General features: G+C 41.6%; 1 protein-coding gene across 21 annotated transcripts in view; it reads left to right on the top strand.

Moving 5' to 3' along the window:
• GPATCH2L (G-patch domain containing 2 like) overlaps positions 1-23,472 on the top strand; it is a 60,073-nt gene that overhangs the window by 16,732 nt on the left and 19,869 nt on the right. For 8 of the 21 annotated variants that reach the window (XM_070754452.1, XM_070754458.1, XM_070754444.1 and 5 more), the window contains exons 5-8: positions 1,489-1,568; positions 8,944-9,011; positions 11,194-11,248; positions 15,903-15,988. In XM_070754452.1, coding sequence (XP_070610553.1) covers positions 1,489-1,568; positions 8,944-9,011; positions 11,194-11,248; positions 15,903-15,988 — 289 coding nt within the window. Of the gene's footprint in view, positions 1-1,488; positions 1,908-8,943; positions 9,012-11,102; positions 11,143-11,193; positions 11,249-13,605; positions 13,686-15,902; positions 15,989-23,472 lie in introns of those variants that run through there. The other 13 variants (XR_011559395.1, XM_070754497.1, XM_070754505.1 and 10 more) reach the window with 5 other exon arrangements.

The following is a 23,472-nucleotide window of genomic DNA, read 5'->3' as shown; positions in this document are numbered from 1 at the left end:
TCTTTGACTGTAAGGAATTTGCTTGCTTAACCATGAAATAGACCCTATACTACGAGTGTCAAACTCGTAACATCACATTGCCGTCATGTGACGTATATTGATGTTTTCCTTTTTCGTGGAAATATGGTAGGCTTGGCATGCATGTGACTCATCCAGCCTGTGGGCCGCCAGTTTGACACCCCTGCCCTATACTCTATAACAGTGTTTCCCAACCTTGGCAACTTGAAGATATCTCGACTTCAACTCCCAGAATTCCCCAGTCTGCATTTGCTGGCTGGGGAATTCTGGGAATTGAAGTCCAACTATCTTCAAGTTGCCAAGGTTGAGAAACACTGCTCTATAACAATGATGGCGAACTTTTTCTTCCTCAAGTGCTATCGCACACACACATGTACCCATACCCATAATTCAATGGCCCTATGCACCCCACTCCCATTATTGTACTCACGCCCCCCCGCCCCCGCACATGCGTGCACGCCACGCTCCCTCACTTCCAGTAGCCCCAATAGACCTGTTTTTTGCCCTCCAGAGGCTTGGGAGCCTTAGGAGGGCAAAAATGCCCCTTAGAGGCCCTCTGGAAGCCAAAAACTCCCACCCAGAGCCTCTACACGAGCCAAAAATAATCTGGTCAGTGTACACATGAACGGTGGAGCTGAGCTAGGGCAATGGCTTATGTGCCAGCAGATATGGCTCCATGTGCCACCTGTGGCACACATGCAATAGGTTCACCATCACAGCTCTATAACACACATAGAAACATAGAAACATAGAAGATTGACAGCAGAAAAAGACCTTTTCACTCTTGTGAAAAGAAGGCACAGCAATATACAGTGGCACCTCGTCTTACGAATGCCTCTTCTAACGAACTTTTCGAGATACGAACCCGGTAAGATTTTTTTGCCTCTTCTTCCAAACTATTTTCACCTTACCAACGCAAGCCACTGCTGCTGGGATGAAGGGATTTCTTTTTTTTTCTTTTTTGAACAATGAAAAGGGAGGGGCGGCTTGGAGAGGGAAACAGTTTGCACTAACAAAGCTAGGAGAACGGAGTGCTTGCAGAGGCACTGAAAGGGTGTCTTTTGAAGAAAGAAAAGGGAGGGGCGCCCCCTTACCTTTCTTCCTTCCCACTCAGCCTTTAGCCCAGCCTTGCTTCTTCCACCCGCCCCCTTTCGCTGCTCCTCTCTGCCCTAGGTTCACCTCCCTTCTGAAGTTTGGGATTTTCCTGAAGGATTTGCACGCATTATTTGCTTTTACATTGATTCCTATGGGAAACATTGTTTCGTCTTACGAACCTTTCACCTTACCAACCTTGTCCTGGAATCAATTAAGTTTGTAAGACAAGGTATTACTGTATAGTGCATTTGTACCCTAGTTTGTAAGATGAGTAAGCTTCATAGAACAGAACCTGGAAATCAGAAGATTCCTGTTCTTTATTCCAGCTGATTCTGTTTGTATTTTTTTTCTCATTATACTCTTCTTTCTTTTCAGGATTTCACCCTCGCTTGAACCGCCTTCCCAGTGTTGCTCCCCGCTGTCTTAGGAAGGGCCGTAGAAGGCTGGTTAGCAAGGTATTGCTTTAGAGGGGATGATAATTTGTTTAGTCCATAAGGTCAAGAAATATACCAATTGGTGAAATGTGCCATGTGATTCATTCTAACAGTTTCAACTTTGTATTCATATACAAACACTAGTTATGTATAAATGTCTTGATAATATTTTTAAAATGGCAATAATGTTCTGCCAGAAAATAATACGTTGTTATGAAAAGGAGGCTGACTAAATATGAATGTGTGTAATATATATATATAAAATCTGCAAATAGAAGAATGTTGGTACCAAGCAGAGGTATCTCTGATGAGGAAAGCTGTTTTGATAGTTGGGATGGAGGAAATAAATATTGATTGACATATTAGTGTGGTTCTTTTATTACAATAGATTTAAATCCCGAGAGTTGTGCCTGTCATTTGCAAATCATTTCATTCTTTATGGAATATATATATCCAAGCATTTCTTACCATCCTTGGAATCCTTTTGTGTATGAAGCTGGAATTGTGCAATCTCACCTATGAAGCATATTTGTTTTGTGTGGAGCATGTGTAAAGGTAGTTAGACTCTATGTGCAGTTTGTTTAAGAGCCATGGTAGCGCAATAGTTGGAGTGCAATATTGCAGGCTAATTCTGCTGCCAGCTGCCCGCAGTTCGAATTTCATCAGCTGAAGGTTGACTCAGCCTTCCATCCTTCCAAGATCAGTGAAATGAAGACCCAGATTGTTGGGAGCAACATACTGACTCTGAAAACCACTTAGAATGGGCTGTAAAGCACCATGAAGTGGCAAACAAATCTAAGTGCTATTGCTATTTTAGGAATTTCATTTGAGCCTAGAAAGAAAAATCTTATGTGTTAAAAAAGTTTGACTCATCAGTTAATTGGCTTAATATGTGAATGGCTGCTGCCTTATTTTAATGTGATTCTTCAACAAATTCTTTAAGCCCTTTCTCTCTACTTACCTTATCAAGTTAAAGAGTCGAAATATGTTTTCAGTTACAGTGAATATTATGTCTTGGACAAGGACTGTTAGGCCACTGGTAAAAGCCTAGGGTCCTAAGCTTTTTAAAGGTTCCTCTAATGAGAAAAATAATATTTACTTGTTTAATTCATCTTCATCACCTTAAAGGGATCTATGTCATTCGCAGTGGATGGAGGTCACTGCTTCCCCTCCTCTCTTCTCTTCTAAATTGTAATAATAAATAATGAGTTTCATTCTGAGCTCCCTGCCAGCAAGCTGCTAATTACCCAAAGTATCACTTGTAATTTACACAGTAATAAACTGTAAATTTAAACATTACGGCAGTTTAAGTTAATAATTTCTCTACTGTAACAAATAGCTCATCTTTCATCCCGGCTGTTGCCTTCACACAAGCCTTTCATTTGATCGCATTTTTTGTGTTTCTGGACACCAACTCACATTTTTATTGATAATCTTAGTTTTCAGGTAGTTTATTTATATAGAACCCATATGAATACATACAATGATACACACTACAGTATATCAATATGAATATGAATGTTACTTTATTTTCTTGCACAATGGTTCTGAAATAGTTTGACCCAATTTCCCCCTTTCCAGGTCTTGACTAATGTCATTGTCCCCACAAAAATGTAAACTATAGTTTTACATGAGAGTTTTGGCAGTGGCAGTTCTAAAGATCCTAGATTCAAAGAAGCAATTACAAATTGCTCCATTATTTCCATGATATGCACAAACTACCACTTTGGGAATAATTAACCCCAGTTTTAAGAACTATAGCTGTAAGTATGGTATTACGTATCTGTAAGGCCAATTCAGTTGAAAGAAAAACTTATATGGAACTGTTGGTTGTAAGAAATTGTTGAAAGTAGAATAGCTTTGCCACAAAAATGGTTGATAATTGTCTAGGAATCATGTTCCAATTAAAGGAGATTATTTGTTTCAGTAACTTAGTTTCTTAGACCAGGACCTAGTCTTTTGATACAGTACTGTATGCCATGTAATAGTATACCATTAAGAATAAGCTAATGAGCTTTCATATGAGAATTTTGCAGTTAACGCAAAGTACTTAATTGAAATTAAGAAGATTAGTGTCTGAATCACCATGTTTGTGCACCTTTAAAAATAAATGCAAACAAAGCTCTTCAACTTTCATCATTTCCTTGGGGGAATAATATGATGCTAAATACGTCATTAGAATCTATCTCAGTTTTTTTATTTGATAACATGTTCTAATGGATGCTTTCTCTAAGGCTGATACACGCTGGGTACTTTTCACTGGAACATGACTAAAGAAGGAAAGGTTTAATTTTCCTCTAACACTAGGTCTAAAATTAGAAAGAAGATTTTACCATTTTAAATGATGTGTTCAATTTTTGTGCACTTTCATAATATGATAAATAGAAATTATCGGTATATAGTTGATGGCAACTTTCTCCCCCTAACTTTCATATAATCCATAGCACAATAATTGTCGTAAATGTTCCCATCTTGATTCCTTGAATGGAATAGAAAATATAGGTAGTCCTTTCTTATTATCTCCCACACTCAGTGATAATTCAGAATTAGGATTGGGATACGTTAGATGCTGAAAAAGATAACTTTATGTGATCAACATCTGCATTTATGACCTTCGCAACATTACTCAGTCATTTGATTGCAGTCAGTTACCCATCAGTTAAACATCCTTAGTTTTTCTGTTGCTTTTACAAGAAAGTAAGCAGGCCTAAAGTGGAGAATACACATTGAAAGAAATGCTGTGATGTCAGCATCCCTAAATGTTCTCAGAGCTGGGAGTTGTGAACATGGAAACTGAGGTGTATTCCTCATTGTGTGTCTGTCCAATTTGCATCAGGTTGGAAATCAGGAGCCTGCGAGTCCTACGTTAGATGTGGAAGCAAATTGGGTGACTTTGAGCCAGTCACTCTCAACCCTACTCACCGTACAGGGATGTTATTGTAGGGAAAAGAAGAAAAGGGAGGCGTATTAAGTATGTTTACTGCTTTGAGTTTCAGTGGTACCTATACCTAAGAATGCCTCTACTTTCAAACTTTTCTAGATAAGAACTGGGTATTCAAGAGTTTTTTGCCTCTTCTCAAGAATCATTTTCCAATTACAAAACCGAATCTCCGAAACTGTAGCTGGAAAAGGCAGGGAGAAACCTCCGTGGGGCCTCCCTAGGAATCTCCTGGGAGGAAACAAGGCCGGAAAAGGCGGGAAGTAGCCTCTGTGGGGCCTCTCTAGGAGTCTCCTGAGAGGAAACAGGGCCGGAAAAGGCGAGGAGTAGCGTCTGTGGGGCCTCTGTAGGAGTCTCCTGAGAGGAAACAAGGCCAGAAAAGGCGAGGAGTAGCCTCTGTGGGGCTTCTCTAGGAATCTCCTGGGAGGAAATAAGGCCAGAAAAGGCGGGGAGTAGCCTCTGTGGGGCCTCTCTAGGAATCTCCTGGGAGGAAACAAGGCTAGAAAAGGCGGGGAGTAGCCTCTGTGGGGCCTCTCTAGGAATCTCCTGGGAGGAAATAAGGCCAGAAAAGTAGCCTCTGTGGGGCCTCTCTAGGAATCTCCTGGGAGGAAACAAGACTAGAAAAGGCGGGGAGTAGCCTCTGTGAGGCCTCTCTAGGAATCTCCTGGGAGGAAACAAGGCTAGAAAAGGCGGGGAGTAGCCTCTGTGGGAATCTCCTGGGAGGAAACAAGGCCGGAAAAGGTGGGGAGTAGCCTCTGTGGGGCCTCTCTAGGAATCTCCTGGCAGGAAACAGGGCTGTGGTTTCCCTAATCACATGCATTATTTGCTTTTACATTGATTCCTATGGGAAAAATTGCTTCTTCCTCTTACAAACATTTCTACTTAAGAACCTGGTCATGGAACGAATTAAGTTCGTAAGTAGATGTACCATTGTATTTATAAAAATGACACAAGCACAATAAAAAAAAAAATTAAAAACCTTTTCTTGTGAGAGGGAGAAAGAAAAAAAAGGGTCATGCACAGGAAGGTTTGCTTATTATTCCCTCTCCCCACAATAAAATGGGGAGCTTTGAGAGGAAGGAATTACAAGAGATTACACTGTGCAGTTGTATGGGGGGGGCACAGTGGGTGCATGACGGTACCGTGTGGGTCAGGGATGAGATGAGGGTGTGAGTTTAGAGCCATGGGTCAGGGAGGGCGTGAGGGAGTGCATAAGAGGTGCAGTGCATACAGTGTATGTTTAGTTTAGTTTATTAGATTTGTATGCCGCCCCTCTCCGAAGACTCGGAGTATGTGAGGGGGTACAGCGTGAGACTGTGGAGGTGTGGTGCATATTGGGAAGGGGGCGTGAGGATATGAAATTGGCCAGTGAAGCTCAACCTCGGAGGGGCTGGAGGAAAGTTTATGGGTGGCAGAGGCTTATCCTAATGACCTGCGACCTTCCCTTGATTTTCAGAGGAAGCTGTCAGGGAAGGCCACAAATAGCAATGGCAGGGGTCTGGGACTGCCAGTGCTATGAGGGCTGGTTCTCATCACCATTCATTCAGCATCATGGATGGACTAGAACAGTGTTTCCCAACCTTGGCAACTTGAAGATATTTGGACTTCAACTCCCAGAATTCCCCAGACAGCGAATGCTGTCTGGGGAATTCTGGGAGTTGAAGTCCAGATATCTTCAAGTTGCCAAGGTTGGGAAACACTGGACTAGAAGACCAAGGCCACTTTCAGCTTTGGTGCTCTGTTATCATCATAAATTTGAACAGTTGCTGAATGGATGGTGTAGCTCAAGGATTACTTCCTTCTTCTCCAGCAGAGGTGGGTTTGACTCGGTTTGGACCAGTTTGCCTGAACCAGTAGTGACCCGCTGGTGATGTCACAGTGACGTCAACAACCAGATTGGACAGTGCCGGTTCATGGGCACTGCCATCTTGTTGTTGTAAGCCGCTCCGAGTCTCCGGAGAGGGGCGGCATACAAATCAAATCAAATCAGTCAATCAATCAATCAATCAATCAATCAATAAATAATCTTTTAATGAAATTTTTTTGCACGTTTTTGAAATTTTGGAGGGTTTTAAAAAAAAATTTTTTTTTTCTTCTGCACATGCACAGAAACAGAGTTTCCAGCTCTGAGCATGCATCACCATTTTGTTTTTAGTTTTTTTAAAAAAATTGATTTTTTTTTTTGCACTGCACATGTGTGCACGTGTGGCGTGGGAGGAAGCAAACCAGCAGAGAGGTAAGTTGGAATCCACCCCTGCTCTCTGGTGAATATAAACACAAAGAATAACTCATCTTATTCATTAAGGGGGGGGGGAATTAGGAGGCAAACAAAGCCAGAAGGTGTGAAACAGCACAGGAGTGAACATTTCAAAGGGAAGTGGGTTGAAAAGAGGAAATTCCTGATCCTGATTTCTTATTTAGTGACTGCATTGTTTAATAACAGAAGTAGAATGTGGGAAAAAATGTATGATTTACAGCCTGTCAGACTTTCAGCTATAGTTAAATACTGCACAGATGAATTGTCACCGAGATTTAAACTTAGCTTGGAACACAGGACAAGGAGCCTGACAAACATGGCAGAATGTGGCTCATTTTATTTGAAATACATAGAATAAGCATAGTTTTTATGCCAACCTCAGTAGAAGTGAATTACAATTCAGACATTCTAAAATGCTTGCCGTTTCATTCTGGTTTTTTTGTTTTTTGTTTTTTTTAGCAAAGTTTGAAACGGAAGTCCCTGTAGGGAATAATATCCTTGCAATCTGGATAATTGCTCAGGGCCAGACTAATAATGGTTCAGGCCCAGACTATCTCTGGGACCGCCTCTGGCCACACACCTCCCAGAGACCAATAAGAACACACAAAGTTGGCCTCCTCCAGGGCCAATCGACTAAGCAATGCAGGTTGGTGGAACCACGGGGAAGGGCCTTCTCTGTGGCTGCCCTGGCTCTATGGAACCAACTACCCCCCGACATTCGTACTACTCCCACCCTACTGACCTTTCGCAAGGTCATGAAGACCTGGCTCTTCCGGCAGGCCTGGGGGCCATGAATTGTACACCCTTCATGGCCAAGTGTATGAATTTATTATAAAAAGACATGTTTATGTCTTTTTATAATAAATGGTTTTTTAATGAGGTTAGTTTAGATATTATATTCAACTTTGCTTATTACTTTGTATCTTTTGTATTTGTATTCAAACAAACAAACAAACAAACAAACAAACAAACAAACAAACAACACTGTAATACAATTTTTCAAGTAAGTGCCATTGAACTCAATGGTACAAACTTCTAGGAGAAAGTTCATAGACTGTGTTTTTCAACCGGGTTGCGGTTGAGCTTTTTGTGTGGTCTTGAGATTGCCTATTCTTAAACCTCTCAAAGTCAATTAGATTCAAGCTGAGGCATTATTATTATTATATTGGGACTATTACCTTTAATCAGAATAATATTAGCCAAGACACCATTGAGTTCAGCTGGAATCTTGATGGCTGTATAGATGTGCTTACATAATTTTCTTGGCAGACTATAGAAGTAGGTTTACCTTGCCTTCTGCTTTTTCCCATCTTCCCAGTTAACCTTCAGTCCTGGGATTTGCTGTCTAAATCTCTCATTCTAAATACTAATCAGGATTCAATCAACTTAATTTTTTGTTATCACTAAAGTGTTGCTCCTTGATCCAACTTAAACAAAGCAGTGATTGTGTTGTTGGTGATGTTTTTTATTTGTTTTTGTTGTTGTAGTTTATCTACAATTTTCTTGGCAACATTTTTTAGCTTTGCCATTGCCACCTTCTTCCCAAGAAAGAATTATTAGCCCAAAGTCACCTATCTGGCTTCAAGCTAAAGCAGGGCTAGAAGTCACGATGATCTGGTTTCTAGCCTAGTACCTTAATCACTACATCAAACCAGCTCTCTCCGTATGTTTTAGGTTAGGGGTCTCCAACCTTGACAACTTTAAGACTTGTGGACTTCAACTCCCAGAGCAAAGCTGGCTGAGGAACTCTGGGAGTTGGAGTCCACAAGTCTTAAAGCTGCCACGGTTGGAGACACCTGTTTTAGGTAAAATGATTCCATTAAGCATGAAAGTTGACCTGTAAGATTGTTTCACTATATTCTTTAATTTCTTAATTTCACAACTTAAAGTTGCCAAGTTTGGGGACCCCAGTTTTATATCATGAACACCACTTTTGTGACAGTCATTTTGAAACTCTGCTCTAATACCGAAAAAGCTGAAAATGGTTTCTTATCCCACAAAAGATTATACTAAAATACACACTTTTCCTTCGTCTGTCCTTTTCGTCTTCCACTGTCCAAGTAGTCTTGCATGATCCTTTTGGATCCAAACAACTCTTCTACCTCACTCTATTTGTAGTTAGTTGAGGCTGACTTAGATTTCAGTAAATGAGTCAGTGTAGTTTTAGCCTTAGTCTTTCCCCCTCTTACTTTGTGTTTCAGGAGACCATCATGAATGCAATGGGTACTGAGAGGATTAGCCACATCATTGGTGATTCCTGCCAAAAAGAGTAAGCATCTGGGCACAGTAGATAAAGATCTAGAACTTTGGGGTTGGGCAGGAAGCAAATATTCATTAGTTTAAGTTTACTATAATGTATGTCATAGATCAACCATGAAAGTCTGTCCATGGAGGCATCCATAGGGAGTGTTGGAGAAGGGGGGAAAATGATGCATGCTGCAAGCTCCAACCCTTTATTTGTATATCATAGCATTGCCTGAATATGGGAAAGCATCAGATCCTATGGGTGCTGCTTCTCATAATAAATAATTAGATTTTTTTTCCACTTTGTAGGATTGATGAAGGAAATTGTTTCAGCATATTTTGGCAAACAGTGCCTGTATTTGTTTGACTACCCACCCACCCCTCTTCATCAAAGAAGGTGGCAACTGTGGCCAAGAAGGCCTTTACATAGGTTCTTCCAGGAAGCCCTTCAGGCAGCAACTCATATATTGTTTACTCTTGATTGGTCCACTCACTGTAATGTGGTACATGGGTCTGTCCTGGAAAACCTCTCAGAAGCTAAAATGACCCAGATTGGAGGGCAGTGGAATATAGTATAATGTGTGTTGCAGTCCAAACACGTGTCCCTGTTGCTTTTGAGCTGCATGGCTGTCAGTGGGCAATTCAAGATGTTGGTTGTTGCCCCCTCTTCATGTCATATGGCCTGGCTCCTTGAGGGACCACTTGTCTCCTGCCTGTTCAGTGAGATCAGCTAGTGAGGCTACACTCCGAGTCCTATTGATTAAGCAGTGTCATGTTTCAGGACCTAGGAAGCATGTCTTCTTGACGATAGATCCTGTTATCCTACAGTGACACCCCCCCCCCTTTAAATTATCTCTACTATTCTAACTGTTTAGCTTTTCTGCAGGTTCTTAAAGACCTGATTATCTCCCCAAACCTTGGATTAAGATGTGGTTGAGTCCTTTTGGTTTTTGATTCTTCCTTCTAATCAGTTGGATTCTTTTTCCTTAGATAGAGGCCAGTGATGGTGAACCTTTTCGCCCTCAGGTGCCAAAAGACATGTGCGTATGCTATCGCGCATGCGCGAGTGCCCACACCCATAATTCAATGCCTGGGTATGGCAAAAATGGCCTCCCCCACTCCCTGGAGGCCCTCTGAAGGCCTGAAACCTATTTCCCAATTTCTTTTGGGTTCAGAAGGCCTGTTTTTCACCCTCCCCAGGCTCTATTAGCTTTCCTGGAGCCTGGGGTGGGCAAAAATGCCCTCCATTCCCCCAGGAGCCTCTCCGGAAGCTGAAAATGCCCTCCAAGAGCCTCTGGGCGACCCGAAAATCCGCTGGCCGGCATGCACATGCACCTTGGAGCTGAGCTAGGGTAACAGCTTGCATGTCAGCAGATATGGCTCCATGTGCCACCTGTGGCACTTGTGCCATAGGTTTGCCATCACTGATTATAGGCTGTTTTCTTTTCATTGGTAAGCTACCCAGAATAGTTGTGAAATCAGGAGATCTCGAAATTTAAACAAATAATTGGGAGCTGCATTTTGAAGAATTGATCATGTATTTGCTCTTATTTCCTCCCCCACTCCTTTTAATAATGGCCATTGGACTACTTCCCATTAGTTGAATCATATGCTTTAGCCCCTTTAAATGTGCACATATAAATAACACAAAATCCCAACACAAACAAACAAAAGAGATGTCAGTGCTAAATGGTGTAACCACTTAGTTGTAATAGAAAGGATATCCTAGTAGTAAAAAAATTCAGCATTTTTGAAATTAGATTTTCCTGGCTTCAGATCATTCTAATCATATTTTTGATAGGCGATATACTGAAATTTCTCTTTCTGAAAGGAAATTAGGGTATTTGTAATATCCTAATGCCCTCATCTTGGGTGAGTGTTAAAGATAACGTGGCTTCCTGTGGGTGTGCTCCATTGGATTGAATTTTCTGTCTTCCATTAATATTTAGATTAATTCCTATTGTCTTATAACTAACTTTAGCAAATCTGCCTAACAAGGATGTTTAATCTTTTTTCTCTTCTTCTTTATGCATCATTTTTTTCTTTCTTTCTTCATTTCTTCCAACTCTATTTTCCTGCTCTGTTCAACTTCATCTCTCCTACCATCTCTCTCTAGTTTCTGGTTGCCAGCAATGGGAATGAGAGATCGCAGCCAGGTAAGCTGGATCTACTTCGTATTTTCTCTCATTTGATTTCTATCTCTCTAGAAAGAACAAAGTGCTGGCTTCCAATTTCTTCCACATTGCAGCCTGGGTCCAAGAGGTAAGGCAGCCCCATTGTTTGGGTCCAGCAGATCACTATGGCTCCTTGTACCAAACAGAACCCCAGAATGTTAGCTTTCTACAATTTTCTTTGTAGCTGCAAATATTATTTGCATGTTTCTGTCAATTCTTCTGTATTTATGACTTTTCAGTCTCTATTCAGTCTCCTAATTTTTCTCTCTCTTACCATATTTTGTAGCTATATTTTCAATCATGCTAATATCTACTTACATACAATTGTGAAGCAGAGAAACAGGGATTTTAGTTATGCCATTGTTTTATAACCATACACCATGCTTACATTGATGCCCACTGATGTTGACATCTCAACAAAATTATGTCTGGGTAAATGTTTAATTTGTAAGTGGGTAGATTAGCTCAGGTACCACTCATGTAATTTCTAAGTGTGTAGATTAGCTCATGTACCACCACCTGTAAAATGAAATCATACTTCATTTTTTAAAACAGCTCTCATTTTCAGTTTTGAATCAACAGTGTTTGCCCCTGTTCAGAACCAACCTACAGACCTATTAGTCTGACTTCAATACCTGGAAAAATACTGCAGAAAATAATAAAAAAACAGCTTTGCCACTACCTGGAAACAAACAGGATAATATCCAACAGCCAACACGGGTTTGTCAGAAACAAATCATGCCAAACCAATCTCATATCCTTTTTCAACACCATTACCAAATCAGTAGACCAGCGCAACATAGTGGACCTCATATACTTAGACTTCAGCAAAGCTTTCGATAAAGTTGACCACAATCTCCTAATCAACAAATTAGAAAAAAGTGGGGTGGATTACAACACATGCAGATGGATTAGCAGTTGTCGTCAGCGGTTCCAAATCCACATGGAAGAAAGTAGGCAGCGGGGTACCACAGGGTTCTGTCCTGGGCCCTGTGCTCTTCATCATTTTCATCAATGACCTGGACGAGGGAATAGAAGGGCAACTAATCAAATTCGCAGACGACACCAAGCTGGCGGGGGTAGCCAACACCCTTGAAGACAGGCTCAAATTACAGAAAGACCTGGACAGACTAACACAGTGGGACAACACCAACAAAATGATGTTCAACATCGACAAGAGCAAAGTCCTTCACCTAGGTAAAAAAAAAACCTGGACACACATACAGTCTGGGAGAAACCCCTCTTAGCGGTAGTGACGGTGAAAGAGATCTCGGAGTGTTGGTGGATTATCAACTAAACATGAGCCAACAATGTGCAGCAGCAGCCAAAAAAGCCAATACAATCCTAAGATGCATCAACAGGGGAATACACTCCAAGACCAGGGAAATCTTAATACCACTCTACTACACCCTGGTCAGACCACACCTGGAGTGCTGTGTTCAGTTCTGGTCACCACACTTCAAAAAAGACATTGAAACTCTGGAGAAGGTGCAGAAAAGAGCAACCAAAATGATCAGGGGTCTAGAAACCAAGACTTACAAAGAGAGACTGTGGGAACTGGGCATGGATAGCCTAGAGAAAAGGAGGGCCAGAGCGGACATGACAGCAGTCTACAGGTATACGACGGGTTGCCACAGAGAGGAGGGGATCACTTTATTCTCCAGGGCACCGGAGGGCCGGACGAGGATCAACGGCTGGAAGCTGACCAAGGAGAGATTCAACCTGGAAATAAGGAAGAACTTCCTGACGGTCAGAACAATCAACCAGTGGAACAACCTACCAGCGGACGTTGTGAACTCCAATACTCGGACATTTTAAAGAGGAAATTGGACTGCCATTTGGCTAGGATGCTATAGGGTTCCTGGTTAGGCAGGAGGTTGGACTTGATGACCCCCATGGTCCCTTCCAACTCAAACAATAAATAAAAAATAAATAAAAAACCTCGGTTTTGTTTCACTCTAAATAATATTAAAATTTCACCAACCCCTCTTTTTTCAAAATCACTTTTGTTTTGCATACCTGGGACTGTTGAAAGTCAGCTACTACTATCAGACCCTTTTTGGGTGAATTTGTACTTTCTAGGCAGAAAGACAGTTGCAAATGTAAGGAGAGTTATTTATGAATCTGAGCGAACTATCCTCTTTACCATATATTTGGATATTAGAATCTGTGACCAAATAATCTAATTTAATGGGATTGTTTAATTATAGTAGGCTTGAGTATTTAGTTTTGTAGTTGTTTTTTGTTACAATTTATGCTTCCTTGATAGAAAGATCTTGTAATAATTGAAGAATGTTGTCCTCAAAGTTAAAAGAAGGTGTTTTTTTAAAAAAAATAAAAGTTAACTGTTGACATAGTTAATTAGGAAAGAGAAAAAGGCGTTAACATTAAAATTTGCAGGACTAATGAAGATGGAGTTCGTAATATGATCTTATTCTATTGCAGTTTATGTTTTTCATCGCGGTCTTTTGTCAGAAAGCATTTCTGAAGATTGAGTTGATCTAAAAACTAAGCAGGGCATTTGGGAATTGAACATTTGAATGATTTCCCATCTTGAAATCTCCAAATGAATATTCAAATTTGACTAATCAAATAGAAATATCTAAGGTAACCTGCTTCTAATATACACACAGAGAAAAGTTTTTAACATACAAGAATATGCTACTCTATTCACTCTTCTCTAAGGAGGGCTGTGCCACTTACCTTACTTTATGTTTGAACAGCTGACATCTTTTAAAAGAACTTCAATCACTGCTTGTGTTCGAGAAGAAAATCTATCTGTGAATAAGTTTTGATATTCCAATAGCTCGTGTACAATAAATGAATAATAAATAGATTATGCCTTTTTAATTGTTTCTGATAAATGATTTTTTTTCTGCTGGTAAAGCTAATACATTCTGTTCCTTATGTTATTCTTAATAACAGCTTCTGCTGTTATGTCATGTCACTATGTCAGTTATCTGTTTGTATTATTAAAGAGGCATTTATGACAGTTTCCAAGCTGTCAGGGTTCATGACAAGTTTGTTAACTGATACATAAGAAAACATGTACAAATGAGAATAGGCTTGATAGCCGAATAAATAATATTTCCCAATACTTTGAAGATATCTTAGAGATCTGGTTTGTGAAGATAAGTCCCAATTCCTGATGTATCTTAAAACAGGAGAAAAAAATATTTGGTTATCAACTGGTTCTCAATTTGTGCTGGTTGTACAATTGATAGATATGAGATTGGCTCAGAGTTACCTATACTGGATGATACCATAAATGGTCATAGGCTGTGTAGGATTGAATTCAAGCATCTTTTTTCAGATAATATACTGTACTTTTCAGAGTGTAAAATGGATCCCCTCCCTTAAAAGTGGGTGACAATTGTGGTGCGTCTTATACACTGAATTCTGCTGACGCCCCCCCAGCCCCCCCGTCCTTTGGCCATATTCAGCCTCTGTATGTCACATTTTTGGCCTCCACAAGCTCCATTTTAGACCCATTTTAGGCTACAGGAATTGCCACAGCACATTAGTGCCTCCGCTTGTTGCATTTTCAGCCTCCCTATGTTGACTTTTGGCCTCTGCAAGCCCCATTTTTGGCCTCTACGCATTGCATTTTTGGCCAGTTCCAGGTGGTGTGAATCCCTGTTGCCAATCCCCACCACTTGGAACCAACTGAAGATGTTACGTGTGGAGGCCAAAAACGGTCCGTGCAGAGGCCGAAAATGCAACAAAATGCAGCTGCGAGAGCAATCATGGGCTTTCCCAAATATGCCCATGTTACACCAACACTCCCTAGTCTGCATTGGTTGCCGATCAGTTTCCGGGCACAATTCAAAGTGTTGGTTATGACCAATAAAGCCCTTCATGGCACCGGACCAGATTACCTCAGGGACCGCCTTCTGCTGCACGAATCCCAGCGACCAGTTAGGTCCCACAGAGTGGATCTTCTCCGGGTCCCGTCAACTAAGCAATGTCGCCTGGCGGGACCCAGGGGAAGAGCCTTCTCTGTGGCGGCCCCGGCCCTCTGGAACCAACTCCCCCCAGAGATTAGAACTGCCCCCACCCTCCTTGCCTTTCGTAGACAACTTAAAGCCCACCTCTGCCGCCAGGCATGGGGGAATTGAGATCCTCTTTCCCCCTAGGCCTTTACAATTCTATGCATGGTATGTATGTATGTATGTTTGGTTTTTATATTAATTGATTTTTAATCATCAATACCAAATTACTATTGTACACTGTTTTATTGTCGCTGTTAGCCGCCCCGAGTCTCTGGACAGGGGCGGCATACAAATCCAGTAAATAAATAAATAATAAATAAACATGTGGAAGGATCGATTGGCAGCGATGTGCTGTGGCAATCCCTGCAGCTTGGGACAGGTCCAAAACAGGGCATGCAGTGCCAAAAACGCAACACACGGAGACCAAAAATGAGACGCATGTAGGAGGTGTTGGGCTGCGGCGATCCCTGTAGCCTGGAACAGGTGATTGGTGGTATTCTGGAAGGCCAGCCCAACCACCAATCAGCTACTCATGCTGAATCAGGCTATAATAACGTGCTGAAGCTGACCAGGCTGTTTGCTGCAAGGAGGTTAGCCAGATGAATACTGATGGATGCTGATAGGCAGAGGCAGATTATTTTTTCTTGTTTTTCTCCCCCAAAATTAATACTTATACTCTGGAGCATCTTATACTCTGAAAGAAACAAGTAACTTGGCATGTTATTAACTGCCCATGTTTTAAATTTATAGTTCAGTCCATTATCTCCACTGTATTCCCTGGATGTTCTTGCTGATGCTTCACACCGAAGATGCTCACCAGCACGCTGCTCAGCCAGGTAATCAAATGCTTTGTTTTCACATCACATAAAATGATACTTTGTTGTTGTTGTTGTTGTTGTTGTTGTTGTTGTTGTTGTTGTTGTTGATTTTGGAACATATAAGTCTGTATGAAAACATACAGTATATTTGTCCAAAATTTCATTTCTACCATTTCTAAAGATAATCTTGGATGGATATCCAAGATGATTAATGATCATGAAAGTTTATTAACAAGTAACCTTAAGAAGAATTTTATAAAAGTAAAAAAGCTTTGTATAAGAAAGCATTAAAAGTACTCACCATAATGAAACACAATCATATTCATAGCCATTACTGTATGGCAGTGGTGTCAAACACAATCCCATTGTGGGCATATCAGGATTTAGTTTGCTCAGAGGGGTGGGGTCGCATGGACTGGATAGGCAAAGGTATGCTGCGATCACCGTTCCCTCTAAGGTGCGCAGGTGCACGCTGGCGCACTTAGCAATGGCCTGCCACGCAGGGTTTTTCAACCCTGCGCAGGAGCCGATCGCCTAACTTTTGCAAAAGCAGATTGTCTACCTTTTGCAAAAGTGACACCGGATCTTCCACCAGCACCTTGTAAATGGGCTCAGGCAGCGGGGCGGTGGAAGAGGAGGTGGTGAAGGTGAGGGGCTTGCAAGCGCCCCCCCCACGGCACAAGGCGAGCACAGCGGTCGGGGGGTTGCTGTCGGGGCAGCAGGGGGCCACTGACGTCAAGCCTGGCGGCGGTGAGCAAAGCCGGCTGCCCGGGGAAGCGGCGCGTTTGAAAACAAGCTGGTCCCTTAGCATCTCTGGGATAGTCCCGTAGGACAACTCTCGGCCTATCACAGACCTATTTGGCCTGCGGGTCACGTGTTTGACACCCCTGCTCTATAGGGAGAAAAAACCTTTATTAGGACCAAGCAAATATTTTATAATATTGATTTGATCAAAATGCATACAGTTTTAAAGAACAGTTCCGTTGACAAGAGGTTACAAAAAACAAGGGATAGGGAAGAAGCAATAAGATTCTGGATTTAGTTTAGCTGTTTTCATTTATAAGGTCTGTAATATGATAGAAACATAGAAGACTGACGGCAGAAAAAGACCTCATGGTCCATCTAGTCTGCCCTTATACTATTTCTTGTATTTTATCTTACAATGGATATATGTTTATCCCAGGCATGTTTAAATTCAGTTACTGTGGATTTACCAACCACGTCTGCTGGAAGTTTGTTCCAAGGATCTACTACTCTTTCAGTGAAATAATATTTTCTCATGTTGCCTTTGATAATTCCCCCAACTAACTTCAGATTGTGTCCCCTTGTTCTTGTGTTCACTTTCCTATTAAAACCACTTCCCTCCTGAACCTTATTTAACCCTTTAACATATTTAAATGTTTCGATCATGCCCCCCCTTTTCCTTCTGATTAATATGATTTATTGGGAAGAAATGCCAGAAAAAAATGGCTCTGTGAAAAGTGGAGCTGACGACCATATGGAATGAAAAGTCAGCAAAGAGTCTTCATCATTCTTTTCAGACTAGGAGAAAATTTGAGATCATCTAGAAGTACTCCAGACAGTTACTGCTCATGAGGAGACTACAAAACAGCAATGCCCAGCCAGTTTAGAGATCTGTGAGATGAGGAAAGAGCCATCTTGTTCAAAACACAGTTGACACCGTTAAAAAGACACTAGTTTTGTATCTCTCCTTTTCTAATCACTTTTAGAAATTAATTGTTAACTGCTTTTCACTTATTAAGAACCTTTGGATTGACCAGCTTTCCAGTACTGGGTGTGTTTCCTTCAGTCCTTAGGGAAATGGAGTTTTAAATATATGGAGATATATATTACATATATATATATATATTTAATTTAAATTTAAATATAAGGTTTTTTAAATCTGAATTTTCAATTAAAAGTACAAATTATTCAATTTCCCCCCCAAATAAGACTATAGTCTTTCTCGGTTAAATTAAATAAACGATTTTCCACTTTCACCAAAATGAAAGAAACATGAATAAATAATTTTTAGAAACCACAGTTAGTTTTGCTTGCAGTTATTTATCCCACTATTTTACTAATTGGTTTCCCTATTTTTTTTAGACTGGCATTTAAATTTTTATTTTTTTTTGCTGTCTGCCTTTGCAGATGTATTACACTACTGGAAGTACTGCTGTCAAGCAGATCCTGGAGGGAGGGAGCCTTGTACTATAGCTCATATTTTCTTTGCCTCTCAAATGGTTTATGATTCAGTTTATTTTGGTAGCGTAGTGATTACCTGGTAACCCACTGCTTCATTTAAACAGAGCCGCCAGCTAGATTGTTGCATATGAGGCCACAAGTGTGCAAGGAGGAGCTCTTTCGTGTCAAGGAGATGGCTTTGTTGAGGTTTCCTTGGAAGATTCAGTTAAAAGACTGTATAAATTGTACTATAGCAAGATTTCTTTTTCTAGATTTCTGTCTGTGATGTGTTGAGACTTCTCTCAAAGCATTAGAAGCAGCACTGGGAATTCCACACCCATCATTAGAAGTACTCGGCGTCTCTGTGTTTGGTGGCTGTTATCATTAGTAGTATAATTTTATTTTCCAATGCGAAGAGATTTTTCTGCATTTTTTTTTGTCCCTTTCCCAGGAGATGGTTGGTATATTAATTTGCTGTATTGCCTCCTGGCTGTTCCCAGGCTGTTTTTGATTCTACATCATGGAATTTTAATGGCCTGCTGCCTCTCGGGAGGCATGTGACGGAGAGCATCTCAGGGGCTTCTTTTCCTTCTCTTCACATGCCTGTAATTGCTGCTCTTTAAGGGCACAAAGCATTTACTAATCATGCTTGCCTATCATAACTTCTGTTTTGACTGCGCTCTGGAATAGAAAACATGGAAGAAGTTGGCACTCAGCGCTTTTCTCTGCATTATTTTTTTTTGTTTCGAAATCTATGAACCGCATTGGGACAGCAGACTTGATTTCTTTCCCCCGCCCCGTGATATTGAGTATTGTCTAATTATTATTATTATTATTATTATTATTATTATTATTATTATTATTATTATGTCAGTACAACACAGCAAACGAGATCACTATGCTGGATTTCGACACAGCAAATGAGATCACTATGCTGATTATTATTATTATTTATTATTATTATTATTATTATTATTATTATTAATAATTAAATTTGTATGCTGCCCCTCTCTGGAGACTCGGAGCAGCTTACAACAACAAAACAATACAAATACAGTAGTTAAAAACAATTTAAAAACCCTTAATATAAAAAAACATCTCATACAGACCATACATAAAGCGGAGAGGGCCCAGGGGAATCAATTTCCCCATGCCTGACGACAGAGGTGGGTTTTAAGGAGTTTGCAAAAGGCAAGGAGGATGGGGGCAATCCTAATCTTCGGGGGGAGTTGGTTCCAGAGGGTCGGGGCCGCCACAGAGAAGGCTCTTCCCCTGCGTCCTGCCAGATGACATTGTTTTGTAGACGGGACCTGGAGAAGGCCAACTCTGTGGGACCTGACAGATCGCTGGGATTCGTGCAGCAGAAGGCGGTCTCGGAGATAATAATAATGATGATGATGATGATGATGATGGAATGCCTCCTTTTGAGGGTGATTGCAGCTTTTCCTTACACAAGTAGTGTGCTAAAGAGTGCCCCCCCAACCTTTGGGCACCAGGGACCGGTTCCACGGAGAGGTTTTTCTGTGGATTGGAGGGAGCGTGGTTTTACATCAGGGGTGAAATGCTCCCAGTTCACTCGTACCTGTCAGTCATCAGAGAGCCGGTAGTGAAGGGAGCGCGAGGCTCTGGAACCTGCCATTTAGATTCTTTTACCGTCTGTGCATTTATTTATTTATTTATTTATTTATTTATTTATTGGATTTGTATGCCGCCCCTCTCCGGAGACTCGGGGTGGCTAACAGCAATACCAAGACAGCGTACAATAATAATCCAATACTAAAAACTATTAAAACCCCTTTTATATAAAAACCAAACATACATACAGACATACCATGCATAAAATTGTAAAGGCCTAGGGGGAAAGAGTATCTCAATTCCCCCATGCCTGGCGGCAGAGGTGGGTTTTAAGTAGCTTACGAAAGGCAAGGCATTGCGTGCATGTGCAGAGGGTAAAAGAACCCAAATGACGGCATCCAGGCAGGTGAGTGGAGCCTCGTGTTCCCTTCACGACTGACAGGCACGAGCGGACCGGGAGCATTTCACCCGTTTTACATGCTGCCTGCGTCCCACAGATAAGGCTTTGCTTGTTTGCACCGCCCTGTTTCTGGCATGCTGCGGACCATTGGCGGTCCTCGAACTGGGAGTTGGGGAGACCTCTGTGCTAGAGCTCTAATGAGCTAACACGAGAAATGAAGTTAGCGCCATCCCTATTAATGATCAGGAAATCCCTTAAGACCTGGCTACGGGAATCCCAAAGGACCAGTGAAATGTTTCGATGGCTCCTTCACTGAGGCTGATATTCACTCCCTTCTGGGCCATGTGGTTTTTAAATTGAAATATAATTTTATATTGAAAAAATGAGTGTTTTGTCATTTTAATAATCATCTTTTTAAAAAATACAGTGTTTTAATAAATTGTTGCATGTCATCCAGAGTAATTTTTTGTGAGATAAATGGCCATATAAATGTAACAAATAAATAAATTGGCAACACTCGCTGCCAATTGGTTTCCGGACTGAATTCAAAGTGTTGGTTATGACCTATAAAGCCCTACATGGCATCAGACTAGATTACTTGCGGGATCACCTCCTGCCACATGAATCCCAGTGACCGGTTAGGTCCCACAGAGTCGTCCTTCTCCAGGTTCTGTCAACTAGACAATATCATTTGGTGGGACTTAGGGGAAGAGCCTTCTCTGTGGGGGCCCTGACCCTCTGGAATCAGCTTCTCCCAGAGTACTGCCCCCCCCCTCCTCACCTTTCATAGGAGTCTTAAGACTCATGTCACCAGGCTTGGGTCAATTAGACCTTAGCCCCTGGCCAACAAATGATTGCATGGTTGCTGTACAAATTGGGTGATTGATTTTAATATAACTAGGGATTTTAGATAGTTATGTAATTTTAATTTAATTGGATTTAATCTTATTGTTACCTACTGTTTTTTATATGTTGTAAGCCACCCCGAGTCTTCTGAGAGGGGTGGCATAGGAATTAAATGAATGAATGAATGAATTAATGAATACGTACATACATACATACATTCATACATACATACATACATACATACATACATACATACATACATACATACATACATACTGTACTTTTTGGTGTATAAGATGCACCTTTTTCCTCCCTAAAATAGGCTGATAATTAGGGTGCGGCTTATACACTGAATGTAGCTTTCCCCCCCAAGCCCTAACTACCGTGTTTCCCCGATAGTAAGACACCCCCGATTGTAAGACGTATCGGGGGTTTCAGGGGGGTCGGCTAATATAAGCCGTACCCCGAAAGTAAGACATGTCTTACTTTCGGGGAAACACGGGGGTATTGCCGCCTCCTGCCCACTTCCGCGCCGCCCCCCCTCCATACATCACCGCCGCCTCCGTCTGATCCAAATGTTGCTGTTCCTGCTGCTCCCGCTGCTCCCGCCGGCGTCTCGAGCGGATGCCGTGTTGCCCGTCCCGACTAAGCCGGCCGGACGTTGTCCGTCGTCGGGGAACAAGCAGCGAAGCAGCCCGGCGAAGGCTTCTCCTGCCGAAAGGTGCCCGCCAGAGACCGGTAAGCTTCGGAGACGCCGGGTGGGCGGACAAGTGTCAATGCCGACGTGTGCACCAGCCGCGGCTGCCACGTCATGGCGGGGCCCGGACGGGGCGGGCAGGTGGGGATGCGGATGTGTCTCTGTTTGTTTGTGTGTGGGGGGAGGGTGCTTCGGGCTCTCTGTCCCCCCCGGTGGGTAAAAATGAAGACCCAGATTTTTCAAGAAGATTTTTTAAAATACTACTTTTTACTGGACACGGGTGTTGCGGGTTCGGGTAGGTGGGTTGGCCGGGTGGGTCTTATTTTTTCCAATCTAAGACATACCCCGAAAGTAAGACATAGTGGGGCTTTTGGGGATAAAAAGAAAGTAAGACACTGTCTTACTTTCGGGGAAACACGGTAGCTGCTAACTATCTTCCCAGCTCTTACCTTGCAGCCTCTTTCATTGTTTCTCTCTGTGAAGAATGTTTTCCAAGCCCTAAGTCTTTGCAGGGTTGGTTTCATTACTTGCTCTGAGTAAGTTTCCTTCTAGTCCTAATCAGGTGCTAAAGATGTTCCTATCTCTTACCACTTGCAAGCTCTTTCATTGTTAATCTCTGCCAAGAATGTATTCCAAACCCTGCCTTTGATTTTTTTTTTTCATTCTTCATTTGCTTCAAATGTTTCTTTCTAGCCCTAGCCAGGTGCTAATGATGTTCCCAGCTTTTACAGCTTGCAAGCTCTTTCATTGTTAATCTCTGCCAAGAATGTATTCCAACACCTGTCTTTATAGGGGGTTTTTTCTTCATTGCTTTACTTGCTCCAGATATTTCCTTCTAGCCCTAACCAGGTGCTATTAATGTACCCAAGCTCTTTCATTGTTACTCTCTGTGAAGAATGTTTTCAAGCCCTAAGTCTTTGCAGGGTTTGTTTCATTACTGTAACTTGCTCTGAGTAAGTTTCTTTCAGCTCTTTCACTGTTACTCTCTGCAAAGAAGAATGTTTTCTAAGCCCTAAGTCTTTGCTGGGTTTCCCCCAGTGCTCTACTTGCAATGTAAGGAAGATCTGAGGAAGTTACGCACCTTGGATCGGCTGGGGTGTGAATTCAGATGGGTGGGGTGGGGGCTAGCTTTCCACCAGGTTCTCTTTAAAAAGAGAGAGAGAGAAAAAAAAGGGGGGCAGGCAAATAACAAGCTTCTCTAGAAATGTGTATCTCCCATCAATTGCAATAGAAAGACAGAAAGAAAGACAGAATTACATTGCAATTGATGGGAGATACACATTTCTTTCTCTAGAGAAGATGGTTATTCACCCGCAAGGGAGTGCAAGGGTCTTCAAGCCTGGCAAGATTAAGGCTTGTGGACTTCAACTCTCATTTCTGAGCTAGCATGACTGGTGGAGGAATTCTGGGAATTGAAGTCCACAAGTCTTGAAGCTGTCAAGTTTGACGTTTGTAAAAGGTGTAGATGGTTTTAAAAAGTATACACGGTTGTAAAAAGTATTCTGCGACACTGGAATTTTATTAAACAATATAATACTACACCATTTGGTTCAGAATGTTTTTTTCCTTGTTTTCCTCCTCTAAAATCTAGGTGCGTCTTATACACCGATGCATCTTATACACCGAAAAATACGGTACATACATACTGTTCTGTCTGGGTTCCCCCAGACCTCAACACCAACTGGAAAAAACAGCCAGACACTCTGGTAAAAGCCAAAAGTAGTTTATAACTGGAAAAAATAAGCACAGAGGAAAACCTGTTCTTCCCAACAGACAGGATATAATACGGTACAGCAGGGT

Source organism: Erythrolamprus reginae, chromosome 1, assembly GCF_031021105.1.
Source record: "Erythrolamprus reginae isolate rEryReg1 chromosome 1, rEryReg1.hap1, whole genome shotgun sequence".
Classification (NCBI taxonomy): Eukaryota; Metazoa; Chordata; class Lepidosauria; order Squamata; family Dipsadidae; genus Erythrolamprus; species Erythrolamprus reginae.
This window is presented reverse-complemented; position numbering and strand designations above follow the sequence as displayed.